This window comes from Bos mutus, chromosome 20 (assembly GCF_027580195.1).
Source record: "Bos mutus isolate GX-2022 chromosome 20, NWIPB_WYAK_1.1, whole genome shotgun sequence".
Lineage (NCBI taxonomy): Eukaryota > Metazoa > Chordata > Mammalia > Artiodactyla > Bovidae > Bos > Bos mutus.
In genome coordinates, this window is record NC_091636.1 from 37,099,588 (window position 1) to 37,125,359 (window position 25,772).

The following is a 25,772-nucleotide window of genomic DNA, read 5'->3' on the forward strand; positions in this document are numbered from 1 at the left end:
TATGCATTTGTGTTAAAGGTATACTTAGGAAAAACATTGGATTAGTACTAAAAGTTTATATTCACAGGCAATGAAATTACACGTGAAAAAACCAAGAGAAATAATACAGCAGTTACTAATTAGGAACTATATTCATTTCTTGATATTTAGTTGTAAGGATTCTTTGTTAGAACAGAGTTTAGAAAAGCAGGCTGGCATAAATAAGCTGACAGAGGGGCAGGGAGAAAAAGATGGTCCAGATCAAGGGGACAAGAGGGTACCACTTTCCATCTTTCCATCTGACTCTTCTATAATTGTATAACTATACTCTTTAGTTTATATATATAAGCCACTCTCAAACTCTCAGTGAAAATTAATAAAGACAATCTCTATCTAAAAGAAAACAATTTTGGTGCTAGCCACTATACTGCAACAACCTCTTTTACATAAACAATTCTGAAAAGATGCATTCAAGTTAAATACTAAAGACTATTCATTTATTAAAGCTAAGACTTTAATTTTTATAGGTCTCACAGCCATAATTTAAAATTTGAAAGCTTCACTTAAACTAGTACAAATATTAGTGATTCAGAGGCAATCTTTTTTCATTTTTGAAAGACAAAACCAAATAACTGACAGTGAGAAGGTAAACATACGAGAAGACAAGAATAAAAACAGATTAGTCTTAACAAGTTATTTCTTTGAATAAAGAGTTCTTAGTAATAATACTATGTTTTCAATTAACGTTTTTTGGTAGAAAAGACACAACAGCATTTTACAAAGATAATAAGCAATATACCTTCTATATCTCCTAATACATCACATGTAGTTATACAACACAACATTCTGTGATGATGCAAATGTCCTCTCTGTGTTAATAACATCAGCACTTGCCACATTTGGCTACTGGGGATGTAAATTTTTAAATTTTATATAGTTTGAAGCAAATAGCCTAAAGAGGCTATTAACTATCATATTGGACAGCACAATTCTATAGAGTTTAATGTATTTATTAATAAGTAGAAATCTAGGTTCTTAATGACCTTCTTTCACAGGATGTGAACTTAAAAATCAAACAAAGAATCACTTCTGTTACCTTAAAAACTATATCCCAACCTATTTACATTGTACAGGCTAAATAAGTCTAACCACATAGCATCATCAAATTTTACATAAATATACAAAAGAGTATACAAAACCCACAAAATTATATTTTCTGTACAAACTGCTACTGTATTTTCAGCACTTGACTTTTCTTTTCCTCCTAGAAACAATACTATTTATGTAACTAGAGAATTTAACTCAGAAACCATGCAAAAACCCCCCAAAAAAACCCAGAACAGAAAATAAAAACACATCCAAACAAATTAAAAACACCAGAAATGTTTAAAACTGATGATTTAACCCAATTTAAGACATAAACACCATTCCCTATTACTCTTCCATAGAAAAGACCAAAGCTCTGTATTTAAAAAAATAAAACATTCATTAACTAATCATCTTCTCCATAAAAAGATGAAATAACCTTTTACACAACTTTTTAAACTATATACACTCAAACCATTAATTAATGAATAATTAATTTTAATAATCTTTAATAATTAATAACTGATAATATATATTAATATATATTAAAAGACATTTAATATTCTTAAAAGAATTTGTAATATAGACTTTTGTATACGATATAGCTTTACTGAGACTTTAGAAATTAAATTCAGTCAATTTATTACCTCACTACAGAATGGATTATCTCTACAGTCAAAATAACTTTTTAAAAAGTTGTTAAATACACCTATGTTAATCATGCATTCTAATCATTCACTTGATTAGCAAGCAACTTTCACAACTGCTGAAATAATTAAACAGCAAAAGGAACTTTTCTCTGTGAACCAACAGTAAAAGTCACAACTATGGTGAGTAGTAGAGGTGGGAGAGAAAGAATTTTCAATGAGAACTTTTTGTCTATGTTACCACAAACAATTCACTGCTGTTTTATATTGTTTTCATGCAGTACTGTTTCAATTTTTCTAAATTTCCATTTTTAAATCCATAGTAAACCTAGAACTTAAAAGAAAACTCACTAGAATACAGATGACATCGAGTAAGTATTCTTACCTTTATTTGACTTTGATGGTTTATTCTTGATAGGTTTAAGGGAACTTCTTGATTTATCCTCTCTATCTTTAATAAGTTTTTGAACATCATCCAAAGACAGTTTTTGCAGGACAACTACAGGCTTAGCTCCTTTATTTAGATCTTCAACTAATCCCATTTTTTCTACTTTGTCTTTCTGCTCTCCTTTCATTTCCATTTTCTTTGTCTCCTGAGTAATATTGCCATCTTTATCCCTCTTGATTTTTGGAATGACAAAATTTTTCAACGCACCAGACCTGCCCCCCAGCAAATAACTTGGAAATTCTGCCTTATTATCAGGGTGCGTTTTATTACTGTCTACTTTACTCTTGTTACCCTCTGTCCTTCTGTCATCCTTACTATTTGGAGATTTAAAACCAGGCTTATCAGGTCTTGATTTATTAGAATCTCCTTGTTTAACACGAGGACTGTCAGGTCTTGACTTTTGTTCCCCAGAAGATGGTCTTTCCCTTGAGTCCCCTGATTCATGTCTGTGTTTTCTTTCTAGTTTATCAGGTTTTGAACCATCAGATTTAATGCCATGGTCATTTCTACTAGAGGATCTCAATGTTTCTGGTCTTCGAACCCTAGATTGATCCCCTCGATGTCGTTCAGATTCACTCCTGTCATCTGACTTTTGTTTACTGTCATGATCACGTCTTAGTGACTCAGAGATGGATCGCCCATCAGGTCTCTGCTTTAAGGCTTCAGCTCTTTCTGATTTTAACCGAGGTGAATCAGATTTAATGTCCTGTTTATGTTTAGACACTTCAGGTTTTTTCTCTGTTGATGGCTTTCCAGAATCCCTCCTATTTTCATGTCTATGTTTCGGTGTTTCAGGCCGACCTTCATTTTTTTGCTTTGGAGTTTCAGGTCGGCCCTCACCTTTCTGCTTTGGAGTTTCAGGCCGTCCATCACCCTTTTGTTTGGGGGTTTCAGGACGCCCATCACTCTTTTGTTTTGGAGTTTCAGGTCGGCTTTCACCCTTTTGCTTTGGGGTTTCAGGTCTTGATTTTGTTGTTTCTGATCTGCCATTATTTTGTTTGTTGTCATTTGGTTTTGTGTCCGGCAGTCTATTTTCATTTTGTTTAGGCTCGGCTGTGCTGCTCTCATTTTGTCTGGATTCAATCATTCTGTTCTCATTCTGTTTAGGTTCTTCTGTTGGTACCTCAATTTTAGTTTCTAACTTAGTTTCACTAGATTTTGTCTCTACCAATCTGTTTTCATTTGGTTTAGACTCTGCCAATCTACTTTCATTCTGTTTCACTTCACTCTTTAAAAGCTCAGGATCAGACTTTTTTTTAGGAGTCTCAGGATGGTTTTCTGGTGTAGATTTAAGATTTCCAATAATATCTTCCTGAAGAACAGAAATAGGTGTGTCATTACATTGTTTGATTTCTTCAGGCTTTTTAATGGAGTCTGAATCCTGAGTTATAGAGGCCTGAGAGTCCACTCTTCCTGCCTGATGAAGATCAATGCTAACCATTAATGCTGGCCTTGACCCATTTCCCGTAGAACCCGTCTCCTGAGAAGCTGGTCTATTACCTCCTGTAGCACCCCCAGCCTCCTGTGGGTAAGAATCTTGTTTTCTTTTTTTCAAAGGCTTATCTGAAATTCAAAGATAAATATTCAGTATCAGTAATAGACATATATTCTTATCTTATTAAAAACCATATGGACTTTGACTATTTTAAAGTCACACTTTAAAAAAATGTGGTGAATGCAAATGTCAATATGCATATATAAAATAGTAGGCATGAATGGCATAATACTTTTAAACCAAGGTTTGAGGAAATATTCACATCTGCTGTACCTCAAGAAATTTTTGTGACTACAGTAAAAAGATAATTTAAACTGCTAATCTAATAAAAACTACAAAGAACCCCAAAATGCCAACATACAAAACAGGGTGCTTTTGCCACATGTAAGGAAAGTATGAAAAAGAATAAAACCCAAAAGAAAACAGAAATCATGTCACTGAAAAAAAAAAAAAGTATATGAGGAAAGAGAGGAAAAAAAGAACGTAATAGGTATTAAGCTTTGATCCAGTATTCAAATTCTTCAAGGTGTCAACAGCACAAATGTAATTTAAAAGCTAATGCACAGATTATAAAATATATAACATGATAGAGCTTGAGACTTTGCCTTAATGATACTTGCTGAATTGTCTGGCTATTTTAACAGTTATTTTTAATTTTTTTTAGGACCATCTTTATACTCTCTTATAGTATTCATTAATATGATAAAGTATTATTTAAGAAAAAGAGGATCAAACAGTGAAAAGTCCAAATTACCACTAAAAGCAACCCCTTAAATATGACAGAACCAAGTTCTGGGGGGGGAACATTTTTAATAGTAATGATGCTTTTATACATCAAAATTCCATCATTTTGTTTTCAAAACATGAAGCAGCAGCCACTTACAGTTTATAATCTAACAAAATATTACTAAAATTTATTTTAGATGTTTGCCAGTAATTTTTTTAAAGAACTAATCATTCTGCTTTTTCAGTTATTCAGAAGTCAAATCTATCACTACATTTTCTCCATTTGCAAAGTAACTACATGATGATGATAATAAATTATGTTATCATTAAACTGTTTTCCCTAGTTAAAACTAACCTGGCAGAAACTTGTATGAAGCTTTTTGTATCAGTATCTAAGGAAAAAAGCACTCAGAATACTAATTTAAAGAATTTTGCGTCTGACTGTTCTGCCATACAAAACAACTTTTATATCTTGTCAAAGGGCACACCAAATAATTACCTCAAAAACAGGATGCTTTATAACCTTATACTTATCCCTTAAACTTTTATAAGCATTTAGAAAAAAATCTAGAAATTTAAATGAGCATAATCCAAGATTTTTATATTTTTCAATGAAATATGCTTTATGAAAGCCATTAAAATGGTAACCTAAGAATCTAAGAATTATTGACATAGATCTCAAGCATCTGGAGACCTCTCAAGAGATGTGTGGCTCATCCTTTTACTAATATGAACAATCTGTCTTTTAGAAAAACATTAAAATATCATTAAGGCTAAATTTTAAAAGATTACAAAATACTTAAGCATTTGCACATGAGTGATGTGTTAAGTGGGGAAGAACTTATAATTTTTTCTACAATGCATAAAATATTGCTAAATACAAAGTTTTAATTTTTGAACTATTGAAGGGTACTTCACCTCTTCTGTAAAACCCAGAACAATGCCATTACTACTGCAAAGATTCTTGGATATGTTAAAAGCATGCAGACTCTGATTCACTCAATCTGATTCAGCTCCACCAAGAACTTATTCCTGTAAAGTGGCTCTGAATCCACACAGGTCACTTTTGTCTATTCACTTTCATTATTGGTCTTCACTACATGACCTTCACCTAATGAATGAAAGCCATCTCTATTAAGAATAATTTTAATATTTGCAATACCTGTAGCTTTCTAAAGAACTGGAATTAGTAAGTTATGGTATTAAACTTTAGGTATTCCCGAAGAAAATGCATGTGAAAACATATCTTAATTTTGAGACCAACATTTGTCATCTTGATGCTGATATTTTGAAAATAAGATCTGACCCTTACAGAAACGGTAAACTCAATTATGCTTATAAGAAACAAACTATATCACCTGCCTAAGTCTACTACAAGTGATAACTGAAAACACTTAAAGCAAAACAAGCAGAGCAACTGTACACAGAGTAGCTAATTATAAAAAAAAAGAAAACATCCCATCCCTAAACCAAAGTACAGGCTAAGTGACTGTCCTATTCCTGTCCCAAATCCCAGTCTCTTATTTCAAATGGCAATGGGTAATAATTTACTTCTAATAAGGGTTACAGTGCAAGAATATTTTAACATCATAAAAAACATTAGTGAAGCTAGGCCATTCCTTAAACTTGCTAACATGGAAAGTGGACCTTCGGAAAAGATGAAACAGGCAAAGATGAACAAAGAAACCCCCTCTTTAACAACAGAAAGCAGGTATTTTCAGCACATGGAGATATTAATGTCTATGACAGCTCATCCCAGAAGCAAAGAAAAATAGCCCTTTAAAATTAATTTATGTAATTAAAGATGTTAAAAGGTTGAGCAAAAGATTGAGAAGAAGGTCCTTTAGGAATATTATAAAATATTAGGTTGCACAGAATTAACCTGTCGGTGTATGTAAAACTATCCAAAGAAGAGAGAACAGGCCAAAGGAACATGAATATACAGCAGCCAGAAAAGCATCTTCTGTGTGTGGAACAGCAGTGTATTAGGTTATACCACAGCCTATGTGAAATATTTCTAAGAGTATTCTGTCCCTTTTCTTGAATTCCACAATTATCAAAACAATCTTGTTTGCTGAACTTTCTAATCTTATTCATAAGGTAAAGGTTTCTGACTTCTGGTCAACTGAGGGGAATGCTTCATTCATTCATTTATAACAAACAAATATGATGGGAAACAAGCTCATAACCTAGAGCAGAGCTCTGAGCAAAACCACGTAGACCAGACAAGTAGTCTTCTTTGTTCCTACTACCAGCAATAAAAGTTATAAAAAAGTACTCAGTGCCAAGCCTCAGAATACAGTAAATACCAATTTTACAATATCTAAGATGTAGCAGTAACTAGTGATAAATTCATTCAATACTTCTTTGAAGTATTTAATCTCTCAAGGGATACCACTTTAGAAAACTTTAATTTATGACCTCAACTACAAACTTAGAGCAATATACCAAACCTTTAATCTTTTCAAAATCTCAATATAACTGTTTATATATAAAACACTATCTCATTACAAAATTCAGAAATTGAATACAAAATGACGAGATTTAAATCAAAGGTGTCAGCTAGTACCTAAATTCCAAACTTTTTCAAATAAAGTCATGGGGACATGGCTCTCAGAAGGCTAGAGATGACAGCATTAATATAAGATCAGTGAAATCTGCATAACCAATTTGAGAAAAATCATCTAAATCAAACAAAATCAGACAGTTCATCTTTTCCCTTAAATCCTTACAGAACCAGCTGCCTCTGTAAGGTAGCTTACATTATTTCAAATTGTAAGTCAATTGTGGTCACTCAGCTTTTCAAATATCTTTGTTTTAGTCACAGCATCACAGATGACAGAGAAGATGGATAATAAAAATTTAAATATACATAACAAGTTTTAGGAAGAACAGTATTCTGTTTTTTGATTTTCTTTTATTTTCCCAAAGAAAAGTTAGCAGTCTAAAATACTTGCTAACATGCAACTAGTATTTTACTATCCTTATTTCCATTCAGTTTTTAAACGTAAAAACTATGGTTTCAACAAATAGGATATAGTAAAAGTTCAAAAAAGTAAGGAAAAAAGCTCACCATTTTCTCTGCTTTCGTTCCAACAATTAAGTCATTAAAAAAGAATCATACTCTTTTTAAAAGAATGCAATTTTTAAAAACACAAATTAAAATGTCATGCAAAAGTTCTCAAGGCAACTAATATTTCTTGGCAAAGAAATTACAACAGCACATGTTTTTTTACAAAACTGTCACAGGATTCAGGAAATGGGATAAGGTAATATTATCAAGAGTAGCTGAATAATATTGCTCTCTTCACTTGATATGCATATACTTTTATGAGAGGCTGGAGGAAAAGATACATTTTGGAACCTATAGAATTGTTTCCTGAACCCCAAACTACTAAGCAAAGAGAAAAAGGGCAAGTGACACTTTATTTCATCTTTAATGTCTATGATCTGCTAGTTAAAAAAAAAGTTTCTGAGTCAATAAAATGAAGACTTCTAGCAATTTTTTTATCTGCATCTACCTGTGATTTCTGCACTTAGCAAAGATGGTAATGTAACAATTACCAAGTACAGTTTATTCTTCCAGTAACATTAAAACAGCCGTCATGATAGGCAGGAAACATAGTATGATCTTTTGCATGTTTCTCAACATAGGTACAGAATGATCTACAAGTGATCCTGTCACATGATGAGCAAGATCATATATAAAAATGACTTCAAGTCAACATCAAGAAGTTTTGTTTTATAATGACCAAAGAGAAACTAGAAGAACTATAACTAAATCTAGAATATTTAACTATAAAATTAAACCAAAGTATTCTTTGGTTTGGATGGTCAAATATGTATATGCACCTACTGTAGAGACATAAAATTTATAAATAACTAACTTTATAACTACTGATTTATTAGTCTCTCTCCAAATTTTCAAGAGATTTTAAACATAACGTTCACCAAACCAAACAACTAAGAACTTAACAGGATTTACTTTCAGTATAATTTTTTATAAAGCACAAAAAGAAAGTCCATAAACTTACAGAACAGGTGTCTTGTAAATTCATCCTAATACACCAGTCAGACAAAAGGGAACACTTAACTATAATCACCAACAAAAGATCCTTAATTCTTATTGCTATTTAATACTAACTTAAAATTCTTTCTTAATTTTTTTACTTAAAAAAATTCACATTGAGATGACCAAATTATAAACCAAGGGGAAAATCTAACTGCATAACAAACATACACACAATTTTTCCTTAAAAGCACTGATTCAAAATAATCTATAGTGGTTAACCTTGATTAGGTAGAAAAAAGGTAAAGATGCAAAATTATGTTAACATAACTTGTGGAAACAATCACTTTGGAAGATGAGCACAGATAAAATCATTTGATATATAATAGGTGATAGACCTATTTGGTTTTACAGAATTACCAAACCTCAGATAGTTCTTTCAAATAAAAAATGATATTAAGAATTTCATTCTGAAGGATGAGCATTAGTAACAAAAAAACAATTGAGAAACATTAAAAATCATAAAATAAGAAAAAAGACATAATATTAAAAACGTGTTAGGACATTATATAATTATATATTCACCAAGGGTATGAAGTGATAGTAATGAGATTATTTTACCTTTATCTTGAACTTCTTTTGAAAAACGCTCCCTTTCAATAGCTGATTCTCTCTCTATTCGCTCAATTTCAGCCAATGCATCCAATTCCACTTCATCATATATAGGTCCCTGTTGTGATACCTGTTGCTGATTCAGTACCACAGAAGTCTGGGGCTGTTTTGTAGCAACTGAAGTGTTCTGTTGTAAAACAGGCACTTGATTTGCTGGAAGGAATGCTGTTTGTTCTTGCTGCGACAAACACTGAGCAGCATTTAGTGGGCGGTTTACATCCTGTGGAGTAATGGGTGTTTTTGAAGTCTGTCCTGGGTACTGCACATTAAAAGGAATATCATTTTCTGAAACATTGCTATTTTCCATACCAGAAAGCATATCCTCTTGCTGGTCCATGTCTGAAGACCTTACACGAGTAAGTCTTAACGTAAGTTTAGTAGAGTCCTTGGATGGAGAGCTAATGATATCATACATTGCAGCCTTCTCATTCTGGTCTTTTTCATCTTTGCCTAATTTCATTTTCTTTTGCTTCTTTTGCTTTCTTTCTGGAGAATCTAACAAGATGTCTGGTGGAACATCTCGAGGTGATGAACAAGGTAGAGACTGAGACTGCAGGATTAAAGATGGTCTTGATCCTAGAAAAACAATTCAACAGGAATGAACAGTTGTGCTAGTTTGACATTTTCAGACATGTGATACATTAAATAAGCAACAATATAGTACTGCTAGAAAAATGTAAAGTATTTCATCTGGCTACTTATTCACAGAGTATGAAAGCCTAACGATATGTCCCCATGGTCTTTCAGCTTCTTGCCAGATGACTCAGGTCTGAATTAAAGAATGGGTTTTCATCTTCCAGATCAGTATTATCTTTATTTTTTCACCTAAAAAGTATAAGTACTTAGCTTGAAAACATCAAAAGAGTTCACTATTTCTAAAGATGCAACACAAATATTTTAAGAATGATAATCTCTATACTCTCACTTATTATCTAGAAAAACTGACATGTCTAAAGCAAGAATAAGTCTGTCAAATTACAAAAAGGTTACAAATTAATCCTAGAGACTACACTCACAGGAATACTTAATGGTATAAGAAAAAGGAAGTGGGAAAAATTACAGGGATCAGTCTTCACTTATTTAACAAATTGGTGGTAAAGTATTAACTTATACCTTTATGTGGTCGTCTCTTTTTCCCTCACTTAACACCATTTACATACTCTCTTCAGCTTGCTAATCCTCCTTTTATTAGAAAAATATGCAGGTTGAGCAAATTTCAATGCTCAATAAAACATGTTCAGCCCAGAGTCCATTAAATTAAACACTATATAAGGAAGTGCTAAAAATAAGCTAAACAAATGGGAAAATTTTTTGTTAACAAGTTTCAATGGTGAAAAATTGTATTGACATGCTTTAGAAACAAATGTATAACTGCATCTGAATAGTATATACATTACTTGTCAATTAGACTACTTGTAAAAATTTTAAAAGACCATGAGAAATAATAAAAATCAGTCAAGGTAAAAGTGCTTTATAGAATGAACTTAAACCTAGGCTTGTCTTAAATTGTTTCAGTGTTTTTACTACAAATGTTAGTTTGAAGTTACATCAAAGATAGACTGATTTCAGACGGAGCTTTTATGGAGACATTAAAAAGAAATGAAACGAACACTCTGGGACCACTTATTTTGTGCCAGAGCTTGTGCAAAGTACTTTGCACATCAATTCATTTAAATGATTTACAACAATCTTGATGAGTATTATAACTATTTTGCAGAAACTAACACATTTATAGAGATTAAGAAATTTTCCCAATATTAAATAGCTAGCAAACCAAAAATTTAAACCCAGATCTGTCTAATGTGTGAATTATAATACATCATATTGTCTTTTCACTTAAAATTTATCTGTCAAATTATATATTTTAGAACAAACTTTAAATTCCAACAATTAATCTAAAAATCAAACTAGGCTTACTGAAGATGCATTCAACATTCAAAACTAGTTGGAAAACAACCGCATGAGCAGAAATAGAGGCTTCTGAGGAGGAAAGTTAGTGAGCTTAATTGTTCTAGTTTTCTTCTCTTTCTATCTAAAGTTATCTATCCATCTAACCATCCATTTATTCATCTATCCACCCTCAAGAGTTACAGAGAAAATGGTCTCATTATCCAGAATAACCAGCTATTCCACTGCTACTCTCCTCCCTGGCAGTCTAAATATTTCTCACTCTGAAAATACCTGTAAGATTTGTACCTAATTTTGACACCTAACCTACAAACGGAGTTGGAAGTTGTTCTCTTTTTCACAAACTGGGTTATTTTAATCCCTGAAAATTCATAGAATTAAAGAATTAGAATGGCTCAAAATTCTAATTATTGAATTAGAATTATTGAATTAGAATGGCTCATAAAAGTTCAGCTTTCACCTCATGAAGGATATCCCAAATCAAAGACCTGGAACATAAACTATGAAAAAGAAATTTTTACAGTGAGGCAGCCCAGTCCATGTTTTAGATGGCCACAATTAGAAATTCTCAAGAATAGTTAAAATTTATTATCAGCTATACTGCAATTAATTAAAAGCGAATTCTCTAAAGTGGATATGATATTCTCCTTCAACAAAATCGGATGTTTTAAGTTTTTCTTTTTAAGTTTGGACTTTAGTTTTAAGTCTTTTTTTTAAACTAAGACTTATTTATTTTTGACCATGCTGGCTCTTTCTTGTCGCACAGGCTTTTCTGAGGTTGTGACAAGCAGGGGCTACTCTTCGGTGGTGGTGTAGACGTCTTCTGTTGCAGAGCATGGCCTCTAGGACACACAGGCCTCAGTTACACCTTGCAGACTCCATAGAGTGTGGGCTCAGTAGGTGTGGTGCTTGGGCTTAGCTGCCCCACTGTATGTGGGATCTTCCAGATGTGGGATCAAACACTGCCAATGCAGTGTCTCCTGCATTTGCAGGCAGATTCTTCCAAGACTGAGCCACTGAGGAAGCCCAGTTTTAAGTATTTTTTAAAATAGCTCACACCTGGATTTAAACTCAGAATTTTGTGACTTTACTATGCACACAAGACCACACAAGGTTCTTTGGGAATTAGAAGATACAGAAAATGAAATTCATGTTCATAAATAAGTTATTAGAAAAAATATAAACATCTTAGAGACACTAGGAGAGAGTCCATAGAAGATCAGCCATTTAACTTAGAACCTGAAGAATTAGTATGATTTTAATAAGCAGAAATAAAGTAGATGTACGAGATCAAATGAAGTAATTCACAGAGAACAGGCCAGATTTTGATAAATGACTATCTAAGAAGTGAGAGAAGATTAAGACAATTCAGGATTGAAATATCATTAAGACCAACAAAAATGGCAGAAAGAACATCAAGAAAAATTTTGAACATGAATTTGAAATATCAGCTAGATGTGAAGAGGTTTGTCTGGAATGAAAAATTACAATTTGAGAGATAGAACTGGAACCAAAGACATTGATTTTGGAGTCCTGTTCACAAAAATAACTAATGCTACTACCAAAACTGAGTAAAACAGTCAAGGAAAAAAGTAAAATAGAAGATAAAAATATAATGATAGAAATCTTGAGAAATGAGAGAACAAAGAGCTAATGAAGGGGAAAATGACAATGAAAAAACAAGGAAAGCAGGTGGATTCACTACAGAATAAGTTTTGGAGGCCAAAGAGAGAAAGATCAATAATTTCAAATATTTAAGAAATATTAAAAGGATTATGGTTTGAAAAGACCATTGGATAATCAGTAAGAATGATACTATATATATCTGAAAACAGTAAGTACAGGTTCCTTTTTTTCCTACAATAAATGAAAAGTCATAAAGAATAATTTTTTGGTACCTGCATTAAGAAGTTTGAATTCTTTACTCAACTTGAAATCTGAAAAATTAAGGAAATTTTAGTTACAATGATACCTTTTGGAGTCCCATCACTTCCAGCAGGGGAACATACTGGCTGTGGAGACCTCAAGGGAAAAGACGCAGCATTCCTCATTGTTGAAGAATCTCCATCCTAGGAACAGAGTATAACAGTTATACCTGGAATAATGGACGAGGCTTTATAGAAATCTTAAAGAGAACCAATAAAAGACATAAATTACTGACAGGTAAAGTGTTGGTATTCAAAAGCATAATTCTTCTGCACTTTCCTGTTTTCTTCATGGTATATCTTAGAAGAATTGAAACTGTATCCAAAACAATCAACAGCCTAAGCATGGCAATGAATAAGAGAACTGGTATTACTGGTATGCTCCATTTTTGTTTACTATTTTCTACAAAAGGAGCTCTGAATATCCTACTAGGTCATAAATGTAAATAAATGTCTTGAAGGCAGAGTCCAATGTCATCTTTGTTCAACTTAAATACGTGTAACATGTGATAATACCACCAAACAAATAACAAATCTCTAGTATGTGGATTATTTCAATAACATTAACGTAACATTAAATTTCAGGGAAAAATGGTTTTCACAAGTCTTAGAGGGAAAAAGAGCTAAGTACTAATATATAAAGGCTCATAAGAAGACATCTTTTTGTGAGCAAATACTTTAAGATGAAGTGTGATTTCATTAAGGACCTAAACCTCTAGACCACAGGTTGGCAAACTTTTTCTATAAAGAGACAGATAATGCACAAGTTTTCTGGGTCATACACAGTTTGTCACATAAAGTTACTTGTTGCTGTTGTTCTCTTAAACTATGAAAATCATTCTTAGTTTGTGGATCAGACTACTGGCGAGTTTAGCAAACCCTTCTCTAGATTAAGCTCTAGGAGTACAGCTAAATTCTCAGACGTAGTATAACCCGCAAAAAAAAAGACAGATTTCCTTTATATTATAGAATTGAAATACTGGGTTATGTGACAAATATTAGAACTATTTCATTACCTTAATGTAACTAATATGATTACATACGTCACTACTTATCCTGTGCACCATGTGTAGGTAGTCGTCACTTGAGCCATGTCTAGGATTATCAGCATGATGATTAGCAGAATTGCCAGACAACGAACCAGAAACTTTATTATCATGTAGGTTTCTCAAACCACCTGCAACAATGGGACTTGATACCGATGCTGAAATTAATAAGAATTTTAAAAAAGATTTATAAAAATAAACTGGTAAAATTCTTAGAGGATAGTAACAATAATTATTCACAAGTAATACTTTAGTCTTCATAAATTACAAAGACTAATATAATAAGCTGGCTGACTATACACAGCTTGATCAAATCTTAACACTGTGCCACAAGTCATTCAGACTGATTTCTGAAAAGAAATAAGATATTAGATATGGTTGAAGCTCTCCATATACCTGCATATGCCTCTCCTTTATTTTCTTCCTCTTATTCACTAAAAGCAAGTGCTACTATTGAACTTAGAGTTCACTCTACCTATGAATATCTTTATAGCTTTGCTATAAATGAATATATTTCTAAATAACACATTATTGCTTAGCACATTATATAAATGGTATATGTATATATTCTTCTATAACACTTCAATTTCAATATTGTGTTGAAATATATCTATTTTTATATGTCGTTTTATTTTAAATAAATAATGACATACATTACTTCTTTAGTCTGCTACATAATGTACACATTTTATCCAGACTTATGTTAGTAGTTTAGATTGCCTGAATATTTTTGTCATCATAAACAATGTTGTAATGTATTATGTATTCTTATAATGACTTATAAATGTGTCTAGAAGTGAAATTGCTGAATATTCCTGTTTTTAACCCTTGCTAAATATTAACAAATAGTTTTCCAAATTATTTATGACCACTCTACTAGTAATAGACAAGTGTTCTTGCTGCTCTATATTCTTGCCAACGATTTTCATCAATCTGAAGATGAGAAATGTCTCTGATGGTTACTTTAATTTGTGTTTCTTTCCTTAAACAATAGTGAAGCCAAGCATCTTTTCATGTGTATTACACATTCAGGTTCCCTACTTAACACGAAATCATAAAAATTACTCTCTGAAATTTTCTTTCAAGAGTTTCATAGTTTTGTTTTTTCATACTTAGGTCTTTAGTTCTAGTAAAATTAGAATATCCTTTCCATGAATGCTTAGTAGAACTTGAGATGGAACTGTCTGAACATGCTTTATACCCTCCCCCAGTTATAGAAGAGACAGATTTTGAAGAACTGAGGGAGATTTTAAACAGAAATAGATATTGTCAAACTGCTCTCTAAAACGGTTCTACCAATTTATATTCCTATGAAGACTGTATGAAGTTTGAATTTCCCTGCACACTAAAACATGTTCACTAATCTGATAGTTATAATAAAATTTTATTTCAATTTAATTTTGATTAACATCTCTTTAATTGTGAACCAGGTTGAACATATTAAACCTTTCTGCATCCAATTTGTTTTTCTTTTTCAGTAAATTATTTACTTCTTTAGTCAATTTACCTGTCTTTACTTGTTCTCTCGTCTTATACAGAAATTTGTGATTAATCTGTCTTTTCCCCCATTTCTAGAATACAGTCCTACTTAGAAAGGCCTTCTTGACCCTTGGTGAGTAAGTCAAAGTCGCTCAGTTGTGTCTGACTCTTTGTGACCCCATGGACTATACAGTTCGTGGAATTCTCCAGGCCAGAATACTGGAGTGAGTAGCTGTTCCCTTCTACAGAGGATCTTCCCAACCCAGGGTTGAACCCAGGTCTCCTGCATTGCAGGTGGATTCTTTACCAGCTGAGCCACAAGGGAAGCCCAAGAATACTGGAGTGGGTAGCTTATCCCTTCTACAGGGGATCTTCCCAACCCAGGGATCGAACCCAGGTCTCCTGCACTGCAGGCAGATTCTTTACAGTTGAGCTACCAGGGAAGCCCATTTCCTGACCCAACATTACCCAAAATTCACCCCCATGTTTTCTTCTTATAGTTCCATGAGTCAAAATACAAACAAACATGTAAACTGTTTATCCACCTAGAACATTTTTCCTCTAAATGATCTAAGAATCAACTAAAATTTCAAAATGCCTAGCCAACCTATCCAACATGATTTACTAAACAATCCACTATTACATACTGATGCAAGATACCATCTTAGAATGACAGAATTGGAAACAGAATCACTAATGGATGGTAGACCTTTTAGGATAAAGATTAATAGGAAATGGAGTTATGTGATCTCAAAGTATAATCTGACAGATTACTTACTAATTGCAAAGGAAAAATTATGTTCATTATAAAAGAAGTGGTTACCACCTAAATATTACTAATAACAAAGCCACTTGTGATTATAAGTCTTCTGATGTGATGCAATATGAAGTGCACATTACTTTAGTATCCTTGCCAAAAATATAAAACTAGAAATTAATAGAGCCTTTACTGATAACTTCCAGTTGGTAGGAAACATAAGGAGTATATGAGCAAATCAAACAACACAATAGGAAACAGTGAAGTCTAGAATATGTGATACTCCACCACAAAGGTAGCACAGAATTTCTAAAAAAAAAAACCAGAAATTACTATCATGGAGAGAGGCTATGGGACCAAATAGATTTTTAAAAGAGTCAAAAGAGATGTAAAAACCAAGTGCAATGTGTGAGAAACTAGATTAGATCATATATAGGGGAAAAAGGTTATAAATGTTCTCAGTATTTTTAGGGGCAAATTATTACACTTGGTATTTATAAAGGAGAACTCTGCCTTCTTAGCAAATGTAATTAAGGACAGAGAGGCAGAATGCCTATTGGTAAAATGGTCCACTGTGTTATTCTCTAGTTTTCCACATGAAAACTTTTCAAGTTTATAAGAATTTTAAATGTTACCTTTCACAAATTCTAAGTTCCCACAGACATCTGCCTTATTTCTGGAATCTTTTTTGTTCCATTTACCTATCTGTTTCTTACTACATTAAATTTTTTTCTTTTAATTTTGCTATCTATTTGAGGCTAATCTCTGAATATTATTTTTAGTTTCTCAAGTATCTGAACGTTTCCAAGAAATGACTAATTACTGAATAGGCCCTCAAACTATGTATATATTTTTTGATTTTGTGATTTCAACTTATTCTTTTGAAAAAGCTGGGTTTATCTCCTTATAACGTGACAACAGTATTTACAGTAAACTCATGTTTTTTTCTCCTACACATATATATGTGGGTATTTCTGTAGGAAGCAAATGTGTTCTGTCAACGTTTCTCCTCTTTTTAATTACATTTAAAATGATCCTCATAACTCTGGCATGTGTGTGTGTGTTAGCTGCTCAGTTGTGTCCGACTCTTTGCAACCCCATGGACTTTGGCCTGTCAGGCTGCTCTGTCCATGGGATTCTCCAGCCAAGAACACTGGAGTGGGTTGCCATTTCCTTCTCCAGGTAACTTTGGCATCCCAGAGTAAAACAGTAAAATTTCACAAACATCAAGAGCCAGTATATACGCATACTTCTGTTTGTACTCACACTAAATCCTATAATTTTGGAGGTGTCTATTTCAAAGGTGTGATTGATTGCCTCCAAGTTTTTCCCTGAGTTACTATATGAAATAAGCTCAACCCAGTATTTCATTATCTAGTTTGGAAAACCAGAATCTGGATGTTTCAATAGATGACCCCAAGTTAAAACTTTATAAGATACTAACTCCATGCATAATAAAAAACTAAGAATACAAACAGGAACTAAAGACTGACTGTGACTATTAAAAATTTGTTGTTAATTATGAGGGACAAAAACATAGGTACATGTGTTATTATATTTTGTATTTTTCAAAATTTCTCCAAAAAAGTAAAAACAAATATATACTAATATTAATACATTATCTGATAGCCATGGCATATATCCCAAGGCAGTATGATCTTAAAAAGACATATTACCAACAACTAACTTCAAATAAGAACTAGTAATCTAATCCCAGAAAATTCTGCATCCAAGATTATTAATTTTCCTCTATTAGTACTGTATATACTTGATATTAAGTTTTTCACACTACATATACTTAACTAATTAATATATAATTCTTCTTTGACTTAGTGCTACTATAAGAAGCCTAATTAAATAAAGCAGTTCCTAATTTTATAACTATATATACTCAGTTGTATAATATAAGGTAATCCAAAGACTGAAATTACACTTATCTTTTTACCTCCCAAATGATGAATGTTCAAGCAATAAATGTAATATGTTTTTAATTACATAAGCCATAGTTAAAAAGAAACGTTTGCTGATGAGTAAGTATACAGTTTAGTATTTGTGTTTGAAAACTTATGAAAAGAAAAAAGTAAAGAAAACAATGAATTTGCTGGAACTATAGGCATTCTTGTAAATAAGCACCAGCTTTCTTACCTTGCTGCATCTGTGGATGTGTTGTATAACTTGAAGGATGGGAATATGGCATGTATCCTGCAGGGCTTTGTGGGGCATATGGACTAGGCACTGGGCTATTTTGTTGTGGCATAAATCTGTTCCCAGAGCTTGTCTGTGGTGGCACAAACCGGCTAAAATCCAAAATCCAAATAAACAATATCAGGAAATGAAATAAGTGATATTTCTTGTTATTTCAATAAAATAAAATCTATGTACACAGAAAATTCTGAAAAATAATGTACAAAAATCATTCACAATTCAGAACCTAAGAGTTATACTAAGCAGTTTTCAAATAGAGTAATTCATTTATTTTACATGCTCCCTAAATTCTACTCGAAGAATTTTCTTATTTATCTCAAACATGCTCTATTTTAACACATTCTTTTGTTTGCATGAAATTAAGTTACTATTTATTTCAAACAGTATATTAGAGCATTTCCACATTTAACATTTTAAGGCAAATATTCATGTGCTATGTAAGGATAAGCATCTAAACTTTTTGAAAGAAAGTGAAGTCTCTCAGTCGTGTCTGACTCTTTGCGACCCCATGAACTGTAGCCCAGCAGGCTCCTCCGTCCATGGGATTCTCCAGGCAAGAATACTGGAGTGGGTTGCCATTTCCCTCTCCAGGGGATCTTCCCAACCCAGGGATCGAACCCAGGTCTCCTGCATTGTGGGCAGACGCTTTAACCTCTGAGCCACCAGGTAAATTACCTTTAGGAATTAACTTTAGGAATTTCACCATTACCTAAATGCATGTACATACTGTATATTCTCAAACACATTCACTACAGAAAATAGCTCTTCATAAAATGATAAATACATTACCTGGAGGGGCTATGTGAGATAGTGGTTTGTTGATAATTGGAAGATGCAGGACTACTGTGCATGGAATTCTGAGAAAGTTTATACTGAGACATCATCATTCCTACATAATATACAAAAACAGTAAGTATGTTATATTCTTCTATTGGTAAAGCATTAAGTGATTTAAATCAACCATTCTCTCACAAACACTCAGAAGTTCTTTCTGTTCTTTTCTTTTTGACCAACATGTTCATTTTGAAGAGCAAAATACAGAAACTATAAATTTTAAGCACAACCAATTTTACCAAACATCCTTTTAGCATGTCAACTAATCCAGGGACAGAGATAGAGAGCTATGTACTTGCTGACTTAGTGTCCTACATTCAGCTTTAGAATTGAAAAGAACTTTCAGAAGCCACTTCATCTAATCCAGGGATTCCCTTGTCTCCAGGATGTGAACCTGTACCTCCTGTCAGATCAGTGGCAGCATTAAAGTGCACAATAAATGTAACATACTTGAATCATCCTAAAACCATTTCCCATCCCTTGTCCATGGAGTAATTGTCTTCCAGGAAATAGGTCCCTGCTGTCAAAATGGTTGGGGACCTCTGACCTAATCCTTTAATAAATACTACACACTTCTGTCTACAATAGGCTTTTGGATGGTATTTCCTATTATGCACAATATTTTATTACATTCATCTCCCCTCCTTAGGAACTTAATTTTAACAACTCTATGTATTTTGTTGTGATTAGGACCTAACTTTTAAGAAGTACTTTTCTTAAAGGTCCAAGGTTTGAGGTACTGAAATTACCATCTCAGTCTTTTAATGAACATCAGAATGTTCCTACTCTTTCTTTTACAGTAATTCTTGCCATAAAATAGGGATTAAATGAATATTTGTTTAATGAATGAAAGTGTGAGAACAGCTTTCAGATTCTCACATTTCCTTTCACACTGTTCTTTCACCTGTTGCTTTCAACTCTTTCCATTCTGTTATATAGGAGATGCAGAAAAATTCAGCTATTTAGACACTCTAAAATCAAAAATAAAAATCTATAATTAACACTGACCTTTCTTATAATACATATAGCTACTCTTTTTGGGAAATTCAAGCATCACATTATTTCCCAAAAGTTCATTTTCTGCTGCTGATATGAAAAGTGCCTTTTACATTCAAACAAAAGTTACATGTTTATTTGCCAGGAGCTACAAAAAGGATTCTAGCTCTACGACAACAGCTGAATGACATGAGGGCACAAAATCACCTCAAAGTCTAACACTAATAGTATGTTTTCTTTTATAGGTAGTCTAAATTTCAGTTTATGAATTTTCTCTTCCAACCTAAATTCAGTACTAAGTCATATATGCCATGGTTTAATAATTTAATTACTATAACTACTGTTTCTGATTTTGATTTTTTTGAGAGAAGGGGACAAAACTCTTTAAGACGAGAGTTAAAAAGTATTTTCCTCTGAATTAACTATCATTACTATGACAAGCTGGAATCACTAGTTTAGAGGCATTGGCTTTATAAATAAAAAGGTCAAATGAAATCCTAATAGTTCTTTCTGATTCTCTCAAAGATCCAAAGAACTGTGCTGTTAAGTTGCTAAGTCATGTCTGACTCTGTCATCCCATGGACTGCAGCATGCCAGTCTTCCCTGTCCTTCACTATCTCCTGGAGTTTACTCAAACTCATGTCCATTCAGTTGGTGAACCCTTTTTTCTTTTTTCTGAGCAGTAGGTCTCAACAGTGGGCTTAAAGTATTCAATAAACCATGTTATAAACAAATATGCTTATTATCCTGGTTTCTTGTTCCATTTATACAGCACAGGCAGAGTTGATTTAGCATAACTCTTAAGGGCCCTAGAATTTTCAGAATGGTCAACGAGCACTGGTTTCAACCTAAATTCACCACCTGTATTAGCTCCTTTGAAGCTTTGAAGCCAGGCATTGACTTTTTCTCTCTAGCTATGAAAGTACTAGCTGGCATCTTCTTCCAATAGAAAACTGTTTCATCTATACTGAAAATCTTTTGTTTAGCATAGCCACTTTCATTAATTATTTTAGCTAGATCTGGATAACTTGCTGCAGTTTCTACATCAGTACTTGTAGCTTCACCTTGCACTGTAAAGTTAATGGAGATAGCTTCTTTCCTGAAACCTCATAAACCAATCTCTGCTAGCTTCAAACTTTTCTTCTGCAGCTTCCTCAACTCTCTTAGCCTTGAGAGAACCAAAGAGAGTTAGGGCCTTGCTCTGGATTAGGCTTTGGCTTAAGGGAGTATTCTGACTGGCTTGATCTTCCACCCTGACCGCTAAAACTTTCTCCATATCAGCAATGAAGGTTATTTTAGTTTCTTAACATTCAAGTGTTTATTGGGGTAGCACTTCCCTCTCCCTTCAAGAATTTTTCCTTTGTTTTTGATAACTTGGCTGTAAGGGACAAGAGGCCTAGCTTTTGGCCTATCTTGGCTTTCGACATGTCTTCCTCACTAAGCTTAAGCATTTCTGGCTTTTGATTAGAGAAAAAGATATGCGGCTCTTCTTTTCACTTGAATACTTAAGAGGTCACTGTGGAGTTATTAATGGACTCATTTCAATACGTTCTGTCTCAGAAAACAGCAAGGCTCAAGGAAAGTGGAACTGCCAGTTCTGCCAGAACATACATTTATCCATTAGTTCACTGACTTACATGGGTGTGGTTCCTGGTACCCTCAAATATAATAGTAACTTCAAACATCACCATAACAAACACAGTGATAATGTTTTTAAATATTGTAACAATTAGCAGAATGTGACAGAGACACAAAATAAGCAAATGCTGTTTGAAAAATGGTACTGACAGACTTGCTCAATGCACAGCTGCCATAAACATTCAATTTGTTAAACAGGCACTATCTGAGAAGTGCAGTAAAGCAAAGTGCAATAAAACAAGATATGACTATAGTCTTCCTTCCAATCAATGATCTCTCCATATTTTCTTTCATTCCAACATTCTTCCAGAGTATGTTTAATTCTAGCTTTCCTTTCACCACTTCTATCTGTGACCTACTACTGCCATCCAAGACTGATGAAGATACAGTCTTGTCCTGCATACCTGACTTCAATTTCCTAGAAGGAAATTCCCTAGATTCACTTTGGGAAATGGATAGCAACTATGCAATTGCTTTAAAAACACAATTCACACAGAAGGACACACCATCAACATAGTAATACTATTTAAAAACAAAACTAAGAAATGGAATGATGAGCTTCACCAAGGTACTGTCAGCAAATGTGGCAATATTCTTGCACACAAATAATCAATTAAATAAACTGGATCTTCCTGGGTTGTCTAACTATTCCTTTCTGCTGTTTTAGTCTTGAGAGGGAAGCAAGCACTTGAGCTTACTAGATTCAGTAAGCTTCAGACCAGAACAAAGCTCCTAACTTAAGGATTCTCCTTGACTACAGAAAAATCATATGCGCTAGATGTAGTATTTTTATGGTTTTTCTAATGCTTATTATAAATAGAGTTTTCCTTAATAGTAATATTTTAGTTACAAACCTTTTTCTATTTCTAAAGTGTTAAACCAATTACTATATAACCATGACTATAATCACCCATCAGTACTAAAACTAATACTTGGTATATTTATTTATACACATACTCCATTTTCAGAAGCTCTGCAGATATTTTTATTATTTGATTAATGATAGACTTCTTTCATATCTATTCTAGGTTTCTAAAATAAAAAGCTCTTTCATTGACTAAATTAATACATTTTGAAATATCCAGCAAACTGCATATTAAGTTTTGCCTAATTGAATAAACTGCAAGAATGTTACTATCTATTTAGTTTCCTTTTTGTTCTTGGTTTGATTCAAGGTATCAAAGAGTATTCACAGATGACAGGCTAGTTTGTTAAAGGAGACAGCTGAATTTACATGTGAAGCAAGTTCTGATACAAGACACATTAAAAATATATATACTATGAAATTCAATTATTAAAAAACTCACCACTTTGTACATATCTGTTCTGCATACTTTTCTCCCTGAAAACGTTAGGACTCCTCGCCAGGACGGCCTGCAACAAGACTGGTATGTCGCCTTCTGGATCATCACTGCCAAGGTTATCTTTCAACTCTCTGGCATTGAAAAAATAAATATAAAACATTTAAAAAGTGATGGTCATTAAGAATTCTTTAACTTCTATTACTTAAATTGTAGACTTCTTTCCTTTCCCCACTTTATTTTAAACAGAAAACATTATTTTATGGATTCTAAGTTTATGTAAGAATGTTTATATTAGCATAAAAGTATAAAATAAGTGTCTATTCTATTCAAAATAGTGGAAAGGTAGAGGTGATAATTATGCACAGAAGTTGATATCAGGGCTTGGAACATATTTTCTCCCTTATATCTGAATATAAGTGACTTTGTCTTTTTGAGAATGTTCTCTGAATGAAATAATGTTGCCATGTTGATTAAGACAAGACCCAAGGTTATGTAATTGCCCCCTCTTTATTCTCATCTCAAATAAAGCCACTGGAGAGAAAAAATCCCAAGTAAGTGGTTAAGAATAGCTGCAGTTAGTAAGTAGCAAGTTAAGTTCACAAATGCTAAGAAATAAAAATTAGGCAGTATTTTAAATTTTACACGTCACTGTTGCACTCATTAAATCTAATTAGAAAGATTCGTAAAGATGGTGTCCAATGATAAAATTAAATACATTTCTGGGGGCAATCAAAGGAGCTCACCATATAATTAATCATAATTGTATATGTGCTTCTCCTTTTATCTCTTTAAATATGTGGTGAAAATCTTTCAATTAAGGATGTTCAGGTAGGGCCTTCCCTCGTGGTCCAATAGTTAAGACTCTGCCATCCAATGTAGCGGACGCAGGTTTGATCCCTGGTAGAGAAACTGTATCCCACATGCCATAGTGCAACCAAGCCCTTGAGCCACAACTACTAAGTCCGCACACTGCAACTTCAGAAGCCCCCACACGCCACAACTAGAGAAAGCCATGCACTGCAATGAGGAGCCCACAAGCTGCAATACAGTCCCAACAGAGCCAAAAAGAAGAGAATGCACAGGTATGAGAAGCAGTAAAACACTTAGACACTGTTGAATTTCTGTAGAGATATACTTCCTTCTGAATTTAAACAATCATTTCTCAGTTTCCCATCAGTAAATTCACATTTATTATTTCTGCTAAATTCTTCAGCTTAAAAAATGGCCCCATAGTATGAGCTACATACAGGTAATGGCAGAGATCTGTCCATTATAATGTGTTTTATACTCATTCCCCTAAATAATGAATCTTTAAGTTAAAAAAATTAAAAGAATGGAAGGGCACAAGAGTACCACTGTGCAGTGGGTTATGAACTTTTTATACATTGTTGTGTTGAGTATACATACATACTGTTTTGGTAGTAAAAAGTGAATTTTAAAAAGTATACTTGTGGAAAAAGTCTGTAAATAAGCTACGTATTTTAGTTCATATTATTTTAAAGTCTATTGTGTGAAAACACACATCTATGTTCACACTGTACAACAAATCCTGGAGAAAAATTAGTTCCAAATTCTGTAGCAACCTTCCTTGAAATTAATCTCTGAGTTCTTGCTATATTTTACATGAAAAGCATATAAGCCTATTCCAAACAGAACCATCACTAAAGTCCCTAGTGCCTGGAAATTCTAACTATTCCAGCAATTTCAGGAAAAGGAGCTAAATTAATGAACAACTTGAGACCTCTGCACAGATCCATCTTGATGAATCCCAAGATTATTACAAGAATCAAAAAAAATATTCATAGAATTACATGCATCAGAACTACTGTCTCAAAATAACTATGGTCTATTTAAATCTCATTAATATCACAATAAGGCTATATTTTAAAGAGGATATTCCAATAATTTAAAATAAATTATGTATTAAAATTTTTTAGAAATAAAAGTTAAACCAGGAATACTGATTCTTTTACTAAGACCAAAACATTTCATCTTACTTTAGAATATACTTACATGTGATCTGTTGATACCTGGTTGAGGCTGTGGACAAGCTGTGAAACCAAATTATCATCCCTACAGGCCAAAAGGCAGTTCACTTCTTCTGCTATTCGTGCATTAAAGAGAAGGCTCTTTGTAGTTGTAGCAGGTAAAGGGGATGGAAGAGGCAGCTGGTTCAGGACTATTTGGAATAAAATCAGATTATGAGAAATTAATTGAGTGACAGTATGAAACCTCTTTCATGCTTAAATATATATGGGATTAAATAAATTGTAAAATATCAGTATGAATTAAAAGGCATTCTGTCTCTCCTCAAACAAACCCCAAACTACTCTACAAAACTCCCCAAACGTCCCTTTGACCACAATAGATTATACTAAGAGTAAAACTCTGTGCTAACTTTTCATGTCTTAATATCTTTATTACTTTAATAAATAGCCAAAAAAGGATTTAAAAAAAATAAGTAATTTCTAAAAATTGAGTGTATTAATTAATCTAATTTACTTCTATTGTAAAGATTTATCATAATCAAATAAATAAACCAAGTTACAATATCTGACTCTTCACCAGATAGACAACTAATGTGTGTTTTTAAAAGCTTGGGCAAATACAAAAATAGC

At 33.0% G+C, this 25,772-nt stretch overlaps 1 protein-coding gene across 3 annotated transcripts in view; it reads right to left on the bottom strand.

The window, feature by feature from the left end:
• The window catches only part of NIPBL (NIPBL cohesin loading factor), a 206,014-nt gene that overhangs the window by 88,219 nt on the left and 92,023 nt on the right, over positions 1–25,772 (bottom strand). For 2 of the 3 annotated variants that reach the window (XM_014481879.2, XM_070357631.1), the window contains exons 3-10: positions 25,168–25,333; positions 23,158–23,285; positions 19,172–19,271; positions 18,323–18,474; positions 13,939–14,099; positions 12,943–13,039; positions 9,012–9,638; positions 2,098–3,723 (exon numbers count right to left, since the gene is read on the bottom strand). In XM_014481879.2, the coding sequence (XP_014337365.1) occupies positions 2,098–3,723; positions 9,012–9,638; positions 12,943–13,039; positions 13,939–14,099; positions 18,323–18,474; positions 19,172–19,271; positions 23,158–23,285; positions 25,168–25,333 (3,057 nt within the window). The remainder of the gene's footprint in view (positions 1–2,097; positions 3,724–9,011; positions 9,639–12,942; positions 13,040–13,938; positions 14,100–18,322; positions 18,475–19,171; positions 19,272–23,157; positions 23,286–25,167; positions 25,334–25,772) is intronic. The other variant, XM_070357633.1, reaches the window with a different exon arrangement.